Source organism: Rhinatrema bivittatum, chromosome 5 (genome assembly GCF_901001135.1).
Source record: "Rhinatrema bivittatum chromosome 5, aRhiBiv1.1, whole genome shotgun sequence".
Taxonomy (NCBI): domain Eukaryota; kingdom Metazoa; phylum Chordata; class Amphibia; order Gymnophiona; family Rhinatrematidae; genus Rhinatrema; species Rhinatrema bivittatum.
This window is the reverse complement of record NC_042619.1, coordinates 106,873,796-106,892,358: the sequence shown is the minus strand read 5'-3', so window position 1 is coordinate 106,892,358 and position 18,563 is coordinate 106,873,796. Positions and strand designations below refer to the sequence as shown.

At 42.8% G+C, this 18,563-nt stretch overlaps 1 protein-coding gene across 9 annotated transcripts in view; it reads right to left on the bottom strand.

The window, feature by feature from the left end:
• NBEA (neurobeachin) overlaps window positions 1-18,563 on the bottom strand; it is a 2,460,099-nt gene that overhangs the window by 74,842 nt on the left and 2,366,694 nt on the right. For all 9 annotated transcript variants that reach the window (XM_029602688.1, XM_029602690.1, XM_029602689.1 and 6 more), the window contains 3 exons: window positions 17,188-17,380; window positions 12,028-12,099; window positions 8,486-8,641 (listed from right to left, as the gene is read on the bottom strand). In XM_029602688.1, coding sequence (XP_029458548.1) covers window positions 8,486-8,641; window positions 12,028-12,099; window positions 17,188-17,380 — 421 coding nt within the window. The remainder of the gene's footprint in view (window positions 1-8,485; window positions 8,642-12,027; window positions 12,100-17,187; window positions 17,381-18,563) is intronic.

Sequence of the window (18,563 nt, the reverse complement as noted above, 5' to 3'; positions counted from 1 at the left end):
AATGGAGCCCTATACGGAAAAACATCTGTCAAAGTTTCTATGAAACTTTTAACTGGCACTCAGTGTGCCTACTGAGCATGCCCAGCATGCCATGATATTCTCTGCCACAGGGGTCTCCCTTCAGTCTGTTTTGTAGCAATTAGCGTTAGCAAAAAAATAAAATAATAAAACGTATCGGACCCAACTCCGCGGGGTGGTGGGTGGGTTTCGTGAGGACTACATCCTGCTGTCCTGGGATAACATCTATTACAAGGTAAGCAATTTTGCTTTATCCCAGGACAAGCAGGATGCTAGTCCTCACATATGGGTGATTAGCAAGCTAGAGGCTGAGTCATTTTGTAGTGAAGCAACATTGCAGTCTTGTTGATGGGAATGAGTCAGCCGAAGATCACAGTAGGATGGATGTAGAAGGAGTTGGGATCAAACTGGAAACAAGTTCTTTAAGACAGATTGTCCATAGGCTGAATCCTGTCGTCCTTCTTTGTCCGAACAGTAATGAGCTGCAAAGGTATGAAGAGAACTCCATGTTGCTGCTTTACATATGTCAAGTATTGGCACCGAACGATAGTGTGCTACTGAGGTTGACATTGCTCTTACTGAATGTGCTTTTACTCGCCCTTGGAGAGGAAGGCCTGCTTTTTCATAGCAAAACTGTATGCAATCTGCTAGCCAGTTGGACAGAGTATGTTTACCCACTGCTTTACCTGGTTTGTTTGGGTCATAAGAGACAAAAAGTTGATTGGATTTCCTGTGGACTGCAGTGCGGTTTAAGTAGAAAGATAATGCCCGCTTACAGTCCAAGGTATGCAAAGCACGCTCTCCTTGGTGAGAGTGAGGCCTTGGAAATAATGTGGGTAAAACTATGGATTGGTTCAAGTGGAATTCTGTAACTACTTTGGGAAGGAATTTTGGATGTGTACGGAGCACCACCCTGTCATGTAGAAATTATGTATAAGGTTCATATGTGACAAATGCCTGTAACTCACTAATCCTTCTAGCTGATGTAATGGCTATGAGGAAGATAGGCTTCCATGTGAGAAATTTAAGATCACAGGTATCTATGGGTTCGAATGGAGAACGCATGAGTCTGGTTAATACCACGTTCAGGTCCCATTGTGTGATTGGGGGTCAAACTGGTGGTATTAGTTGAGTTAATCCACTCATAAACCGACTGAAAAGAGCTTGTGTAGAGATAGGTGCATCTCCCAGTTTGTTATGGTAAGCTGAGATTGCACTTAAGTGTACTCTTACAGATGAAGTCTGGAGACCAGAGTCTGAAAGATAATATAAATAGTCTAATAATGAAGTAGTAGAGCAAGTGAAAGGATCAGTATTATGTTTGCACCACAAAGTAAATCTCTTCCATTTGGAGGAATAATTCTTTCTAGTGGAAGGTTTACGTGACACTATAAGCACTTGAGATATATTGGTTGGAAGGTTAAGTGGTTGTAAAATCAAGCTTTCAACATCCATGCTGTCAGGGAAAGGGATTGCAGATTGCGATGGTGCAACCGACCCTGATCCTGAGTGATGAGAGTTGGAGCTACGCCCAGGCGAATTGGATCCCTGATCGAAAGATCTAGAAGTGTGGGAAACCATACTTGTTGAGGCCAGTATGGGGCTATGAGTATCATAGACCCCTTGTCCTTTTGTAGCTTTACTAGTGTCTTGGGTATTAGCGGTATCGGAGGATGTGTGTATAGCAGGCCTGAGTTCCAATGGAGCAAAGGCGTCCTTGGGCGAGCTGTTCTCCTGCCTGAGCAGGGAGCAATAATTGTTCACTTTGTAGTTCAGATGGGATGCAAAGAGATCTATTTGTTGGTTGACCCCAACGTTGAAAAATCTTGGTTGCTGTTGCTGGATCCAAGGACCACTCGTGTGGTTGGAACTGACGACTGAGGCGATCGGATACTATGTTGTGAGTGCCTGCTAGGTAAGTGGCCCGTAGAAGTATTGAATGTGCTAGGGCCTAGTCCCAAATCTGTGCTGCTTCTTGGCAAAGGAGATACGAGCCCGTTCCCCCTGCTTGTTGATGTACCACATGGCTACTGTGTTGTCTATTTGTATAAGTACAGTCTTGTGTGAAAGGCAGTCCTTGAACGCATGCAGTGCATAACGTATAGCTCGAAGCTCTAGGAAGTTTATCTGAAAAGTGGCTTCGCTCTTTGTCCACGTGCCCTGGGTCTGTAGATGACCAATGTGCGCTCCCCAGCCTAAGGTGGATGCATCTGTAGTTAATGTTACTTGCGGAATCGGTTGCTGGAAAGGTAGACCTTTTAGCAAATTGTTCATTGATGTTCACCAGAGGAGGGAAGAATGCAGTTCCTGAGTTATCTGAATGTGAGAGGACAGTGGTTGAATGGCTTGAATCCATTGTGTTTTGAGAGACCATTGCATTAGTCGCATGGTCAGTCTGGCCATGGGAGTAACGTGAACTGTAGAGGCCATGTGACCGAGGAGGGTGAGGCATTGATGAGCTGTGACCCGGGACTGAGTTCGAAGAGAATGTGCCAGGGTAACGAGTGTCTGTGCATGGTCTCTTGGAAGAAAAGCTTTTGCTATGATGGTATTTAGATATGCACCGATGAATTGTAGTAGGTGAGATGGTGTGCAATGGGATTTCTGGTAACTGATGAGAAAACCCAAGGAGTGAAGTAAGTTGATTGTGAGCTTGAGTGAATTGAGAGCTCCTTCTTTTGTTCGACTCCTGATGAGCCAATCGTCTAGATAAGGAAACACGTGCACTCTTTGCTTGTATAGGTGTGCCACCGCCAGACACTTTGTGAATACTCGTGGTGCTGAGGCGAGGCTGAATGGAAGCACTCGGTATTGAAAATGTTGGCCCTTGACCAGAAATCGCAGATATTTGTGAAGAGGAGGAAAGATGGGAATGTGAGCGTATGCGTCTTGGAGATCCAGAGAACAGAGCTAATCCCCTTTTTGAAGAAGAGGTAACATGGTGCCTAATGATACCATCCTGAATTTCTCTTTTTTGAGAAATTTGTTGAGATTTCTGAGGTCTAGGATGGGACGTAGACCCCCTGTTTTCTTTGGAATGAGGAAATATCGGGAGTAGAATCCTCTGCCCTGCTGAGGCCGGGGAACTGGTTCTATGGCCCTGGCTCTCAGAAGGGTGGATAATTCTGTTTTTAGAAGTGTGGACTGATGATTTACTGTCCAAGATGAAATGGGTGGAGTTTCATTTGGTACAGTGAGAAAATCCAAGCGGTACCCCTGAGCTGTAATGGAAAGTACCCATTGATCTGTGGTTATAGAGGTCCAGGTGTGATGAAAGAAAGCTATGCGACCTCCTACTGGTAAGTGTGGGACCGGATTGCAGGATAGACTTCTGCTCTCTGAGAATATCTCAAAACCCTGACGTTGAAGCAGTCTAAGGAGGGGGTTGAGGCCTGGAAGGTCTTTGTTGCCTAGATTGGGAATGCTGAGCTGGGTGAGATGTTCGTGTACGGGTTGTTGGAGGATAGTAACGTCGCTGGCGGTAATATGGACATCTTGCATCCCGTCTGGGTAGTCTCCTGGAAGGAGGTTAGGACTCCTGAGGAATTAAGGAGAGCTGTTTTAGAGTCTCCGTATGTTCTTTCAGCATGGCGACTGCTTCCTTTACCTTGTCTCCGAAAAGGTTGTCTCCAAGACAAGGAAGGTCGGCCAGTCTCTCCTGCACCTCCGGTCTTAAGTCTGATGCCTTAAGCCATACCCACCGACGAGCTGTAATTCCTGAAGCTGAAAGACGAGACGCTGTTTCAAAGCTGTCATACGTCGCCCTGACCTCATGCTTGCCTGCTTCTAGGCCTTTATGCACCAGCTGAAAGAAAGCCTCCTGGAACTGTTCAGGGAGTGTCTGGGTAAGCTCTTGGACTTGCTTCCAGAGATTACATTGGTACTGATTCATGAAGAGCTGGTAAGCAGCAATTCGAGAGACCAACAGACGTACAGATCGTAATCCCCATAAAAAAATCCATTATAAACACATTAGAATTCTGGAACAAATGCCTGACTGAAATCAAACTCCTCCTCAACAGTCTTAACCTTATTCTAAATGCCTCAAAAACAGAATTCCTCATTATAGCACCCGAAAACAACAACATCACCACAAACCTACCAGCCAACCTGCAAACCTCGCACGTAAGAGACCTAGGAGCAATCATCGATAACCGCCTAAACCTTAAATCATTCATAAACCAAACAACCAAGGACTGTTTTCACAAGTTATACATCCTCAAAAGAATCAGACCACTGTTCCACTCACAAGACTTTAGAACAATTCTTCAAGCAATAATCTTCTCAAAGCTGGATTACTGTAATTCTATTCTACTAGGTCTCCCTGCCGCTCATACAAAACCCCTTCAGATGGTGCAGAATACAGCCGCCAGAATTCTGACCAACTCTAGAAAATTCGACCACATCACCCCCATCTTGAAAACCCTTCATTGGCTTCCCATTCACTACAGAATCATGTACAAATCTATAACCATCATTTTCAAAGTCATACATCAACTCGCACCATTAAATCTACAAATACCACTCAAGAAACACACCTCTGTCAGACCAACTAGAGAACACTACAAAGAATCACTTCATGTTCCAAAAGCCAAAACATTCCAACACAAATCTCTCGAAGACAGAGCTCTATCCACAGCAGGACCGCGCCTATGGAACTCCATCCCTTCAGAGCTTCGCCAGGAACCATGCCTACCTACTTTTAGGAAAAGACTAAAAACCTGGCTTTTCAAAAAAGCCTACCAGAGTTCAGATTGATCCAGGTTCCCTTTCAACCACCATCTGTCACCCCTAACATCCCTCTTCCCTCTATCCTAGTGTAAACCCCACCAGCCCATACCCCTCCCCGTCCTTGACTACATTTAGCTCTTGACATCCTCTTGACACAGATCCTTTATTGCTTACTATGTAAATATTCACTGTAAATGCGTTTTACTATGCAAATATTCCTGTCCCTTTTCTCTTTTCTCCTCCTATCCCAGTTGGTAATTTCCTTGTTCATTGTAACTATTATTTTCTGCACCAGTTCAATTACCCTAGTTCTATGTTTATTACACGACTTGTTAAATGTAAACCGACTTGATGCAACCTTTGGTCGTGAAAGCCGGTATAGAAATAAATAAATAAATAAATAAATAAATAAACATAGATCCTTGAAATACTTTACGGCCTAGATTATCAAGGAATCTATTATCCTTCCCTGGTGGTGTTGAAGAGTGGGTTTTCACTCTTTTTGCTTTCTTCTGCGCTGACTCAACTACCACGGATTGGTGAGGTAGCTGAGCCTTTTGGAATCCTGGAATTGGTTGGACCAGGTATGTGGCATCTGATCTCTTGTTAACCGATGCAATTGAGCCAGGATGTTCCCACAATCTGTACATGAGTTCCTGGAGTACCTCATGCACTGGCACAGCCAAAATTTCCTTTGGTGGATCTACAAATTGTAGCACCTCCAGTGTCTTTTGTCTGGAATCTATTTCTGATTGCAGCTGGAATGGGATAGTCTCCGCCATGTCTTTTACAAAGTTGGAGAATGACAAATCCTCCGGAGGAGACTTTTGACGGTCTTCTGGAGGCGAAGGTTCAGAAAGCATGTCCTCATCTATAGAGACATCCGAATCTGTGTCTGTTCCGGTATCCCTAGGGTGAACTGATGGCTGTGGCCTGAAAGGCATTGACGGCAGAAACTTTGGTATCAATGGAAACATCGGAGACTGTGGATGTAGAGGTCTTGGAACCTCTGACGGCCCTGGTATGGGTTCTGGTATGGTGCCCTCATCGATGTCTTGAGGTTTTTTCGAGATGGCATCGATTAAAATATTTAACTTTTGCATCAGAGGTTCGAAAATAGAAACCTCTGGGGCCGGCATCGATGGATTCATCAGAGGAATCGATGCTGGAATCGGAGGCGGCACTGATGGCATCGGTGGCGGGATCGATGGCGACATCGGTATCGAGGGTAAGGGATCCAACGGTACTGGAACTGGCGTCGATGGAAGCGCCGGTGTCGATGGATGTAGTGGTATCGCATCGAGGAGCGCATCTCGGACTGCTTGACGGATGTATCCATCAAGTTCCGCCTGCATAGCTGATGGAATCAGAGCAGCTATGGGGGGAGGCGGTGATGGCGATGCCGGTACCGGTACGGTACCTTGCACCGATGCCGGTGGGGATCGCTGTGGAATCGAAGGCCTCGGAGACTCCACATTTAGCCGAGCTTTCTTAGCGGAGGAGGCCGATTCCGTCGATGACATTGCGGGCACCGGATCAATGGTCGATGCGTGCGGCCTTCAGTGACGATGCCGATGCTTCTCCCTGGATTTTTCACTGCCCGACGTGGATGCCTTCGACGATGGCGAGGGAGAGGGAATGGAAGCATCTCCAGCCTCACCTGGAAGTCATTTTTTGAGAATTACTTTATGAACTGCTCCGGCCGGAGACGATTGGGCGGACGTCGATGCTGCAGGTAGCAACTGAATTTTAAAAAGTTGCTCCATCTTTTCCATACAGAGCCGACGTCCCTTCGATGTCATTCCGGCGCACTGGGGACAAGACCGGACATCGTGGTTCTCACCGAGGCAAAGCACAATTCCTGGTGCGGGTCCATTATGGACATGGTTCTGGCACAATTTGGGCATTTTTTGAAGCCTGAAGCCATTCTAGTAGGACAGCCGTCGACGACTCTGGCACGAAAAAACGGTGCGGAACAGACGAAAATCAGAGAAAAAAAAACTTACCGTGATGGTAAAGAAGGGAGACCCTTGCGGTTAAAGTTTTCCTATTTCTTTTTTATATCTTTTTGAAGTGTGGAGAAATTCACCACAGGACTCCTATTAAACCACGAGGCTAACGGCCCTGCGGAAAAAAGAAGACTGAAGAGAGACCCCTGTGGCAGAGAATATCATGGCATGCTGGGCATGCTCAGTAGGCACTCTGAGTGCCAGTGAAAAGTTTCATAGAAACTTTGACAGAAGTTTTTCCGTATAGGGCTCCATTACCGATGTCACCCATATGTGAGGACTAGCATTCTGCCTGTCCTGGGATAAAGCCTATTACACAAATAGATAGCCAATAAGATTTTATAGAACGCTAATATATAACAATAATAGAAGACACCTTATTTGCATTTGTATATCAAAGAAGTATCTTACTCTAAACAAATCTACAACATTAAAGAATGCTTAATAAGTAGGTTCCTACATTTTCATTTAAACCAATTTTTATTGGACAAATTCCCGATGAACAAAAATAGTTCATTTTTTACAGCTTTTATTAGTTTCATTTTTTTTTTCTGTTGCATATTTAAATGTTTTATTTTATTTCATAACGTATATATAATGCATTTTTATACAAGTAAATACAATTTTACATGCAAGGGATCTATGAAGGAGTGGTAGGGATTGTAAAGCTGAGTAGTTGGGGTATAACTGGAAGAGATGAATTAGCTAGTAAAGTCAGGAGTATTCGAGAGCATAACTGGGAGTTGATGAGTTAGTTGGCTAAGTCTGGTCAGGCCAAAGAGCTGTCCTAAAGTTAGCTAGCTACATTCAATCGTATATCCGGCTAACTTTGCTATCCGGTCAGTGAATGAATATAGATCTCATGGTCTTTGTCTGCCATCAGATTTCTGTGTGTATAAAATAATGAAACAAACGAATGCATATACAAAGCTTTTACCCTAATTTTGTAACATGTAGAATTTTTAAAATTTTCATTTCACAGAATTTGTGATGGGCCCAGCTTCCCCCCTTCCATTATTGAGTTATCCACTTCTCCTTCCCCATATGATCTCTGGATCTTCTTTCTTGCCCCCTCCACTGGAACAGGAGGAAAGGCTGATTGGTGCTTCATGCTTCTATTGACCAAAATAAACCCTATTTACCCATAAAAATGATGAATCATTTTTGGCATGGATTCTCTCCATGTTTGTTGTTGTAATGAATACTGATATACTGCTAGGAAAAATAAAATAAAAACTGAAAATAGAGAGCCTTGTTAATAAGCCGGCATTTTTAATTTATGACTTTAAATTACCAATAAAATTTATCATATTTTAAAAATAGTTCAGTTTTAAAGAATATTTTTAAAAATCTTATAGCAGTTATTTTCCAAACTGTCTTTTTTTTTATTAATATACTACACATGACTGATACTATCAGACAATATTATTACTGTATCTGCTATGCTATACTACTTTTATAGAAATGGTAACTGGCAACACTACTTTTTTTGTTGTTGTTTTTTTAAGAATACTCCACTTCTTTTTTCTGCTCCAATACAGTTTAAAGTAAAAAATAATCTGAAACAATTACAGTGCCATCAGATTCAGAATATAAACATGCTTATTTGTTGATTTTATTTGCTGCAATCTTAACTTGTGATATGATTTCTGAACTGGTGTAACTAATTTACAACAGAATTTGCTAAAGGAAGATATCTAAAAATTGCATTTTATTTTTAGGTTTACCTGTTTCTGTAGAATACACCCTAAAGCTCTTGTCCCAGAAGCCACAGATCAAAACATAGCGGTTATCTGCTGTGACTACAAAGCAATGTGCATTGATCTGAATACTCTGATCAACGAGGTCTGTGATCTGGCGCTTGTTCATGCCAGAGTTATTAGCTGCAAAAACAAACAAATCATGCTATTGCAACATTTTCTATCAAGCACCTACAGTTTTGCAGTAGATAAATATAACTTCCAATACATTGTAGACTTGCTATACTGTATACACAAATGAATGAAATATTTGTGGTTTAAACAAGACATGTATGTTCTTGAAATTTTACATTTGTTAGTCATGATAATGAAAGAATTATCTGGATATTTTGTAAGCAATCATTTGCAAAGTTTTACTTTGATAGGTATTTTAAATTGTCTGATGAATTAGTAAGCAGATTAACAAAAAACCCAATTATAGAAAAAAACACCTGTTCCATTGAAAACTAAAGCCCAGAGCTAAAAATGGACTAAGGACTTTTGTCTGGCTTTGGGAAATGCAGGTTATGAGCCTGATTTTCAAAAGCATTTATTCACATATAACATGGTTTTATGTGCATAAATGGGCTTTTGAAAAATATACATGAAAAATTACACGTAGAAGCAATTTCATACATATTTATGTGCCCTGGAAAGTGGCATTCTGAAGGAAGGTGAAGTTGGCGAAAGGACAATATTTATTCATATACTTTTGATTTTTGAAAGTATGCACATATATGTATATGCACACATTTACAACTGCTCACGAACAGATCATAGATCTCTTGAGCAGGTGTAAATGTGTATACACAAGCAATGCTGGATTCTGGGCATATCCATTAATTTTCAAAGTGGACTTTTGCATATAAGTCCACTTTGATAATTTGGATTAAACTCTGCATGCATTTCGTATACATAGGGATTGGTTTTAAAAGCACTGCTCATGCTACAATGCCCAAATATGCGTGTATGTGGGCTGCACATGAGCAACGCAGATTTTAAAGGCCGCGAATTACACATGAATATGTACATATGTAAGCAAAAAATAAGGGGTTGGGAAAGGATCTTGACATGGGTGGGGTATGGCTTTCTGGGCAGGGCAAACAGTTAAGCGCATTACTCCATATTTTAAAACCGGAAACTGCAGCGCATGGAAGCTAGTTAGCCGTGTATATATACTGCTGCTCCTGATAAAGAGCAAGTCTGCAGAAATCATGTTTTAGGGCTTACATGACAGGGTGAGAGTCCAGGTCAACTGGGAGACATGCAGGATGAAGAACCAGAGGGGTCTGAATGACTGGGAAACTGGTGGACTATCACTATCTGTGAATATCCTTTGGGTGAACATGTTTTAAAATTCACGTACATACGCACATTAAAGATGGCAAAGTCATAAGGAAGATATGCAAAGTACATTTGCTCGAGTAACTGCTTAAAATTAGAACTTACTTATACATGGTAGGTGTATTTTAAATCAAACACATGCAAGTGCGTGCATGATTTAAAATTCCAGCATATCTCTGCTCACAATCCCATATGTGCATGAATGGGCGCAAGTGTGCTCATTTTAAAATTAGCTTGATAGACTTTAACTCTCTATGGACCGCAGACAATTACCTTCTATGATGGTAACTTTTAAATTAACATGCGCATCGGCCATGCAAGTACATGCACATGTACTTGCATGGCCTAGCGTGCATATGTGTGCTCCTAATTTTAAGCATTTACACAAGCTTCTGCTAATCACGCATATTCCTCAGGAATTGTTGGCTTTTACACGCGCAAATAAGGTAAATTTATAATATGGACATAAGAAATTGCCATGCTGGGTCAGACCAAGGGTCCATCAGACCCAGCATCCTGTTTCCAACAGAGGCCAAAACCAGGCCACAAGAATCTGGCAATTACCCAAACACTAAGAAGATCCCATGCTACTGATGCAATTAATAGCAGTGGCTATTCCCTAAGTAAACTTGATTAATAACCATTAATGGACTTCTCCTCCAAGAACTTATCCAAACCTTTTTTGAACCCAGCTACACTAACTGCACTAACCACATCCTCTGGCAACAAATTCCAGAGCTTTATTGTGCGTTGAGTGAAAAAGAATTTTCTCCGATTAGTCTTCATGGAATTTTCTCCGATTAGTCTTCATGGAATGCCCCCTAGTCCTTCTATTATTCGTAAGTGAAAATAACAGAGTCACATCTACTCGTTCAAGACCTCTCATGATCTTAAAGACCTCTATCATATCCCCCCTCAGCCGTCTCTTCTCCAAGCTGAACAGCCCTAATCTCTTCAGCCTTTCCTCATAGGGAAGCTGTTCCATCCCCTTTATCATTTTGGTTGCCCTTGACATGTTGGTTTGGTTGTCCTTGACATGTTGGTTTGGTTGTCCTTGACATGTCCTTGACATGTTGGTTTGGTTGTCCTTGACATGAGAAGGAAATGACCAATTCAAACAGTTCGTCCACCAGTTTGCCCATTTCATATCTAGGTCATTAGCCTGCACTACCTCCAGTTTATCAAGCTCCCTCTTGCAGTGGATATTTTGCTATAAATTGTTATTTACACCTGATAAACAGCAGAAGTAAATATGCACAGGGAGGAGCTGTATGCATACTGCATTTGCAGGATATAAAATCGCAACTTATATGCAGATATGTTGGCCCTGCCCCGAAATGCTTCTGCCCTGCCCCTATTCCACCCCTTTACGCACTGCTAGATATTGGTGCATTGGTACCTGCATGCATATGTGCGAGGCTCATAAAATTGCCCTGGCATGAATAAGCGTTATATGCACATGCATCTCCAATATTTTGTGCATGCAGCACTTTTAAAATCTACCTTTATATGTACAAAGTTTAGTACTATATGAGGCTAATTCACTATAGCTGCATTAGGTTTGAAAATTATGGTAAGTACTCTTTTAAACTAATGCATGTAGTAAACATTTGCATATGCAAACATCAAAGATGGCGGAAAAGCTAATAAATAAAAAAGACAAAACAACAAAATGAGGAATGATTCTACTGCTATTCACCCTGTCCAATAAAAACTGCTCAATAAAATTGTTTCTTAAATATCTTCCGTATAAGAGGGAATAAAGCCACATACATGCATAGTTCAATAGACATGTCATGAAAATGGCTATTGAGACAAAGTGATCATATTATAATTATGGTGGACTCATACTCTATATCAATTATAATAAAGTATAAGTATATTATCCAGAAACAAACAAATACAATAAAAAAAATTCCAGAAAAACAGATGTTGCAGGTATAACAATAGCACACAGAGAAGGTCAACCCCCAACATGGACCATGTTTCACCACAAATATATTGAAAGATAATGTAGATATGTGGCTACAAGTTTTGAAAAATGTGTGTATTTGTTTATGCTCCTTTTAGATGCCTGCAGTGAAACATAATCCATGCGTTATCTCAGTATTAAGGCATTTACCATGCAATAAAGCTTCAATACAGCTTAGCAAACGATCCCCTTAGTTATTTCAATCCTGACATACCAATTAATGGATCCATTTCAATGGGAAGGTGATGGGCTTGATCCAAGGAATATCCTGGTGCTCCCCTGAGGCCTATAAATAAGAACAACTAGGTAAGAAAAGAGGAGTATTCACAACACAGTTCTTGATGGTTTGCATAGTATTTATAACTACAATTAAGGTTATAGTTACTTTATATGCCACAGTTAAGGTTATCTGTGTTATTTAGTGCAAAAGCACAATTTTCAGTTTGTCAAAACTCAATGTGATGGTAACATTAAAGGGACACTATGGGGCAGATATTAAAATCTATGCGTGATTTTATAACGTGTGCGCAGCCGCGCGCATGTTATAAAATCCGAGGTCAGTGCGTGCAAGGGGGTGCACACTTGTGCACCTTGCGCACGCTGAGCCGTGCAGCCTTCCTCCTTTCCCTCCGAGGCCGCTCCGAAATCGGAGCGGCCTCGGAGGGAACTTTCCTTCCGCCCCCCCACCCCTACCTAAAACCCCCCTTACCTTTAACTTCGAAGTTGCGCCTGCCTCCGGGCAGGTGTATGTTGCGCATGCCAGCTGATGGCCGGCCCGTGATCCCGGGCACACCACACCTCCTCATGGACAAATCTATCCTCTGTCATTACCTGAGACTAAGGCCACGACTGAGTATATTTGGGAGAATCTGGCAAAAGGGTTTATCCGTCCATCCACATCACCTGAAAGACGGATCACTCAAACCGTGTATTGATTACCACGGTCTAAATGCTATCACTGGTAAGGATAAAAACCCTTGCCATTGATTTCAGAACTGTTTGATCGTCTCCAAGATGCTACCATCTTCACGAAGCTGGATTTACGTGGGGTGTATAACTTGGTGAAAATCCGCCCTGATGACATCTGAAAAACCGCCTTTAATACTAGAGACGACCACTATAAATACTTAGTGATGCCTTTTGGCCTTTCCAACGCACCAGCTGTTTTCCAGCGGATGATGAATTAAATTTTCAAAGATCTGCTATATATCAAGGTCATAGTCTACCTGGACGATATCCTCATATTTTCAAAGGACCTCAACACCCACCGAGCCAATGTACGAATGGTACTACAACGCCTACGAGAAAACCACTTCTTTGCAAAACTGGACAAGTGTTTGTTCGAGAGGTCCAGTTTACCATTCATTGGTTATATAATCTCTCCTCAAGGCTTTTCCATGGACCCAGATAAATTGAGGGCAATCCGGGATTGGCCACAACCAGTGGGGCTTAAAGCGCTCCAGCGCTTTCTGTGATTCCTTAATTATTATCGTCACATTATCCCACATTACTCCACACTGGCTGCTCCTCTGATGGCCCTGACCTGGAAGGGCCAAAATACACGGAATTGGCCTCCTGAGGTCGTGACCACCTTTCATAGTTTGAAAGAAGCCTTCCAAAAGGGATCCTGCTTATGGCACCCTGATCTGACTTGTCCATTTTTAGTTGAGGTGGATGATTCTGCCATTGGGGCTGGAGCTGTTCTAAGTCAACACACTGCTTCTGGTACCACAGTCCCGTGCTCATTTTACTCTTGAAAATTTTCATCAGAGGAGCAGAACTACAGTATTGGGGACCGCGAACTGCTCGCCATTAAATTGTCTCTAGAAGAGTGGTGCACATGGTTCGAGGGCGCACAACATAAATTCACAGCGTTCACTGACCACAAACTTAGAACATCTAAGTCACGCCCAGCGCCTCAATGCCCGTCAAGCTCGATGGGCCTTATTTTTCTCAAGGTTCGATTTTGAGTTCTGCTACTGCCCTGCAGATAAGAATCTCCGAGCTGACGCCTTATCCCGGTCTTTTGAACCTGAGGACATCCCTGAAGAGCCAATTCACATCATCAACCCAGTTTGTACTTCCTTGTCCGCTACCCATCCAGTTCCTACTGGGAAAACCGTGGTGCCCTGACGACTCCAGGAAAGAGTCCTTCGCTGGGCACATGACTCCAAATTTGCCAGCCACCCAGGGCGTGCACGAACTGTGGCACTGCTCCAGAGGTTTTTTTGGTGGCCTACTTTGGTCTTAAACGCTAAGGCATACGTCAAATCCTGTAATGTGTGCGCACAATAGAAGCCCTTGGTTGTGTGACCTTGGGGACTTTTACAATCACTTCTAGCACTCAAGGAACCGTGGACTCACTTATCCACGGACTTTATCGTGGATCTGCCCCATCCTAAGGGAAATACCGTGATATGGGTCACCATAGATCATTTCTCAAAAATGGCCCATTTTGTACTTCTGCCGGGCCTACCATCTACACCAAAGCTCGCACATCTCTTTTTTCATCATAGTTTCAGAATGCATGGCCTCCCAGTGGATATTGTTTCTGATCGAGGCTCTCAATTCGTCGCCAGATATTGGTGCTCCCTTTGCCGAACATTTGGTATTAACATCAGCCTCACGACTGCCTATCGCCCCCAAGCCACCGGGCAGGCTAAACAGATGAACCACTCCCTGAAGGCGTTCCTGCGGGCCTATATCAATGACCAAGAAGACAACTGGTCGGACTTCTTATCCTGGGCAGAGTTTTCCCACAACTCTTACATCGCCACAGCTACAGGAACTTCACCATTCTCCATAGTCTATGGGAAACAACTTCGACCACCATTACCCATACCTCTCTCCATGCCGTCTCCTGCGGCACAGGCTACTGCGGATACCCTGAAGACATTCTGGGAACAGAATCTTCACCTGTGCCAGACTGCTTCCCGGGCCAAGAAGACTGCTGACAGTCATTGCACGCAGTGCCTGAATTCCTTCCTGGCCAGAAAGTCAGGTTCAGTACCAAGTATATTAGACTCCGAATTCCTTCGCAGAGATTTGCTCCAAGATTCATTGGACCATTCCTGATTACCTGACATATTGGACCTATGATGTACCAGCTCCAGTTGCCTCCTTCCTTGGGTATACATAATACCTTTCACGTCTCTTTGCTTAAGCTAGTAATTTTATCCTGGCCTACCCGGAAGGTCCCCGGGCCACCTGCATTAGTGGCAGAGACTGATACAACATATCAAGTCCATAAGGTCCTAGATGTCCACCGTAGAGGCTGCCAATGGGAGTACCTCCATTCTTGGGAGGGTTATGGACCTGAGGAAAATTCATGGGAGCCTGCTTGTAACATCTCGGACAAAACCCTCCTCTCCAGGTTCCATCGTGCCCATCCGGACAAACCCCAACCTCCAGGAGGGGGGCGTAAGGGAGGGGGTACTGTTATGCTCGCCACCCACGGCAGCCCCGCGGTGTGGCCCTCTCACCTTTCTACACAAGCTTCAGGCTCCAGCTCCTCGTCACTGGCGGCGATGGGCCGCCAGTCCCGACCTCAGACTCCCGCCAGAATCTCCGGCCCTGCTCTGCTTCCCGGGACCTCCAGCCAGGATGCCTCCATCTGCCAGGCCTCTCTGCAGGGTTCGCGGAGAGATGCTGCCGGCAGCGGCGTGCCCCTCCCTAGGCACATGCGCATCAATGAAACCGTTAAAGGGCCCGTGATGGGAACCTGGCTACAGACCTGGATGCTGACGTCAGATCCTTCAGCGTATAAATGCTCAGGCCTTGCACTGAAGCGTTGCCTTTGCAACAGGTCTCCTTGGTCTCCTGTTCCAGGTTTCCTTCAGGTGAGCCTTGCCTTGTCTTCCTGTGTTTCCAAGTTCCTGGTTCTTGTTCCGTGTTCGTCTCGTCTTCGTGCTGATTGACTTCCTGGTTCTAACCACTGCTACACGTCTGACCTCGTTTGCCTTCTCCAAACCTGACCACTGCTACGTCTGACCTCGCCTGCCTTCTCCATGCCTTGGCCATTGCTACGAACACCCTCGCTCAGACCTTTTTGAGTCCAGAGTTCCACGTTGCTTGCTACACCTTCCAAGTGCCGCCAAGCTTCCATTCAAACTCGACAGTGATGCCTCTGTCCCTATCCTCTAGACATGGACTATCAAGGCTTCGGCTTCCCTTTGCTCAAGCACCTTCAGTTCCCACTTGTTCCTTGGTGCTTGGGTTTCCGATCTGCATCTTGTCCGAGATAGGACTACGCCACCTGCTGGCTGCTGTCTCAGGGCTGAACCAGCTACGATCAGTACTTAACCTTGAGGCCCGCCTAAGTCTTGCCGGCCCTGGCACCCAAAGGCTCAACCTGAGGCAAATGTGGGCTGATATAGGTGAATCTCCAGTGGCCTCCAGCTTCAGCCCACTCCACCTGCTGATGGTGGGGACTCATAGGCCCTTGCCTATGGGTTGCATCAACCCCACCTCAGCCCAAGGATCCACCTCCTATACAACAAAAGGACTCTGAATTATACAGACTGTGGATTTACATAGGGATTATCCCATAGAGCTTTGCTTCCAGAACTTTGCTGTAGTTCACTACACCTGTAAATAGCTTGGTTAATTAGTTTGGCAATTACATAATTAACAAGGGCAAAGTTGGGTTTGGAGATAATATATAATTTCAGTTTATCTTTCATTACAGTGCTTTACGCTGTGAAACTGTAACAAACTAAAATAAAAATCAAAGAAAAGAAATATCTGTACCATATAAACCTTGTATACTTATGCTGCCACGATAAAACTGATTGATTACCTCACAAAATTGTAAGCAACTGTTCCCTGAAAACTAATGAATTTGTATCATAAGGTTATCATATTTAATTCTTGTAATCTACTGTAGCTGTCATCTACCCTACAGATGCCAAGCACACAAGGACTGACAGAGTCCACCAAATGGAGGCTCCTGCCAGGTTGGTTCCAGACCCGTGAACACCCCTTCAAGGTAACTGGGAATAGGAGAGCTTTACATTTGCTATAAAGAAAGAACCTTATTGTTTTCTTTCGGAATAATATAGTGCATTTATCACTTTGTAGTAAGTACATTTAAAATTATGAAAAGCAGATAAATATTAGATACAGCCAACTTCAGAATATGTCTTTAGTTCTAAAGTCTACAGATCCATTTGAAACATTACAGTAATAACATATGTACATAATTGCTACATTAATTACAGTGTATAATAAAAAAAAATTAAAAAGCAATGCATGAAAAGAAAATAATCTACCAAATGCTCAGTTTAATATTACAGAGAAATATATTGCTATATTAAATAGTAGTCATATATATTTGGGGTAATGTACAATAAGCCATCTAGTTACTAGTACATACCTACTGTGTTATGCCATCTATTTACTGCAAAAAGCCTGCTGCAAGTCACAGTTACCACAGCTGGAATGGTGAGATGGGGAAGTGTATTGGCTGCCACATGTGTTACAGGAGAGTTAGAAGGAAATTTCAGCACCATTATAACATCCTGCTGCATCTGATCTTTAAACATGAGTGGACTCTGTGGGAGGAAACACTGTTGAACAGAAAAGAGCAGAAGAAAATAGAAAGGATAATACATTTATTTCTTCTGTCGCAAAGGAAATGCACTTAAAATGAATGAATTGATAAGAACAAACAGGAACAAATCAGGAGGCCAAAATAAAGAAAACTAATACTGGATCATTATAGGAAACCAAGGACTTCATTTACTAAGCATTTTTCCCATAGACATTGAATGGGAGAAAAGCCTTAGTAAATCAGTCCCCATGTTAGAAAAGTTCAAAAAGAAAAATATTATCATGAGATTTCAAACTATAATAAATCTCCAGATAATACAGAGGTTAAGCATTTGTTTAAGTCAGCATTCATAGAACTGTGTGAAACAGAAATGCCTACTTGACTCATTAGACAGAGAAATAAAACTCCAATTGCATACAGTGTATTAAAAGGTATGTTTCAGAAGAATGCAACGGTATATGTGAAATAGCTTTAACACATCTAGAGCTCTTTTTCATCACTCTTGATCAAGCTTGATGACTACTACTAACATAATAAATGACAGCAGATAAAGACCAATATGGTCTACCCAGTCTGTCAGTGCTGTTTATGGTTGTAACTGCTGCCTCATGTAGGTTAGCCCAACTGCATTCCTGGAAACTGCTGTTATTGGCTGAACACCTGCTCTGTGCATGCTACTAAGTGCTTCATTGTCATCCTTTGATGCCAGGGATCCTCTATTTATCACACAGTTTTTTTAATTTGGTTACTATTTTGGTCTCTACCAAATCCTACAGAAGGGTATTAGAAATATCTATCACCCTCTCAGTGAAAAAATACTTCTTGACAATGTTCTGAGTCTACCCCCTTGGGTAGACTCCCGAGTTTTACAATTTCTTTTCCACTGCAAAAGGTTTGCTTTCTGGGCATTAATACCTTTCAGAACTACTAAGAGGCAAGTGCACCATTATAAAATGCCAATGGCATAAATATAAATCTACTGAAGATAAAGATAATCCTAAAAATGGAAAATAACTTAGATTTCAGTTAGGCAGTTCTCCTATGTCTGTTGACTGCACTTAAGAGTCAAATTATCAAACTAACAAATGCTATCAGTCAGAAATCTTCTCAACTAGGAAACAGTACATCTCTAGGCAGATTCAGCTGGCTGACAACTATCCATGCCAATTATTTAAAACAATCTCACTTTTCTCTAACCA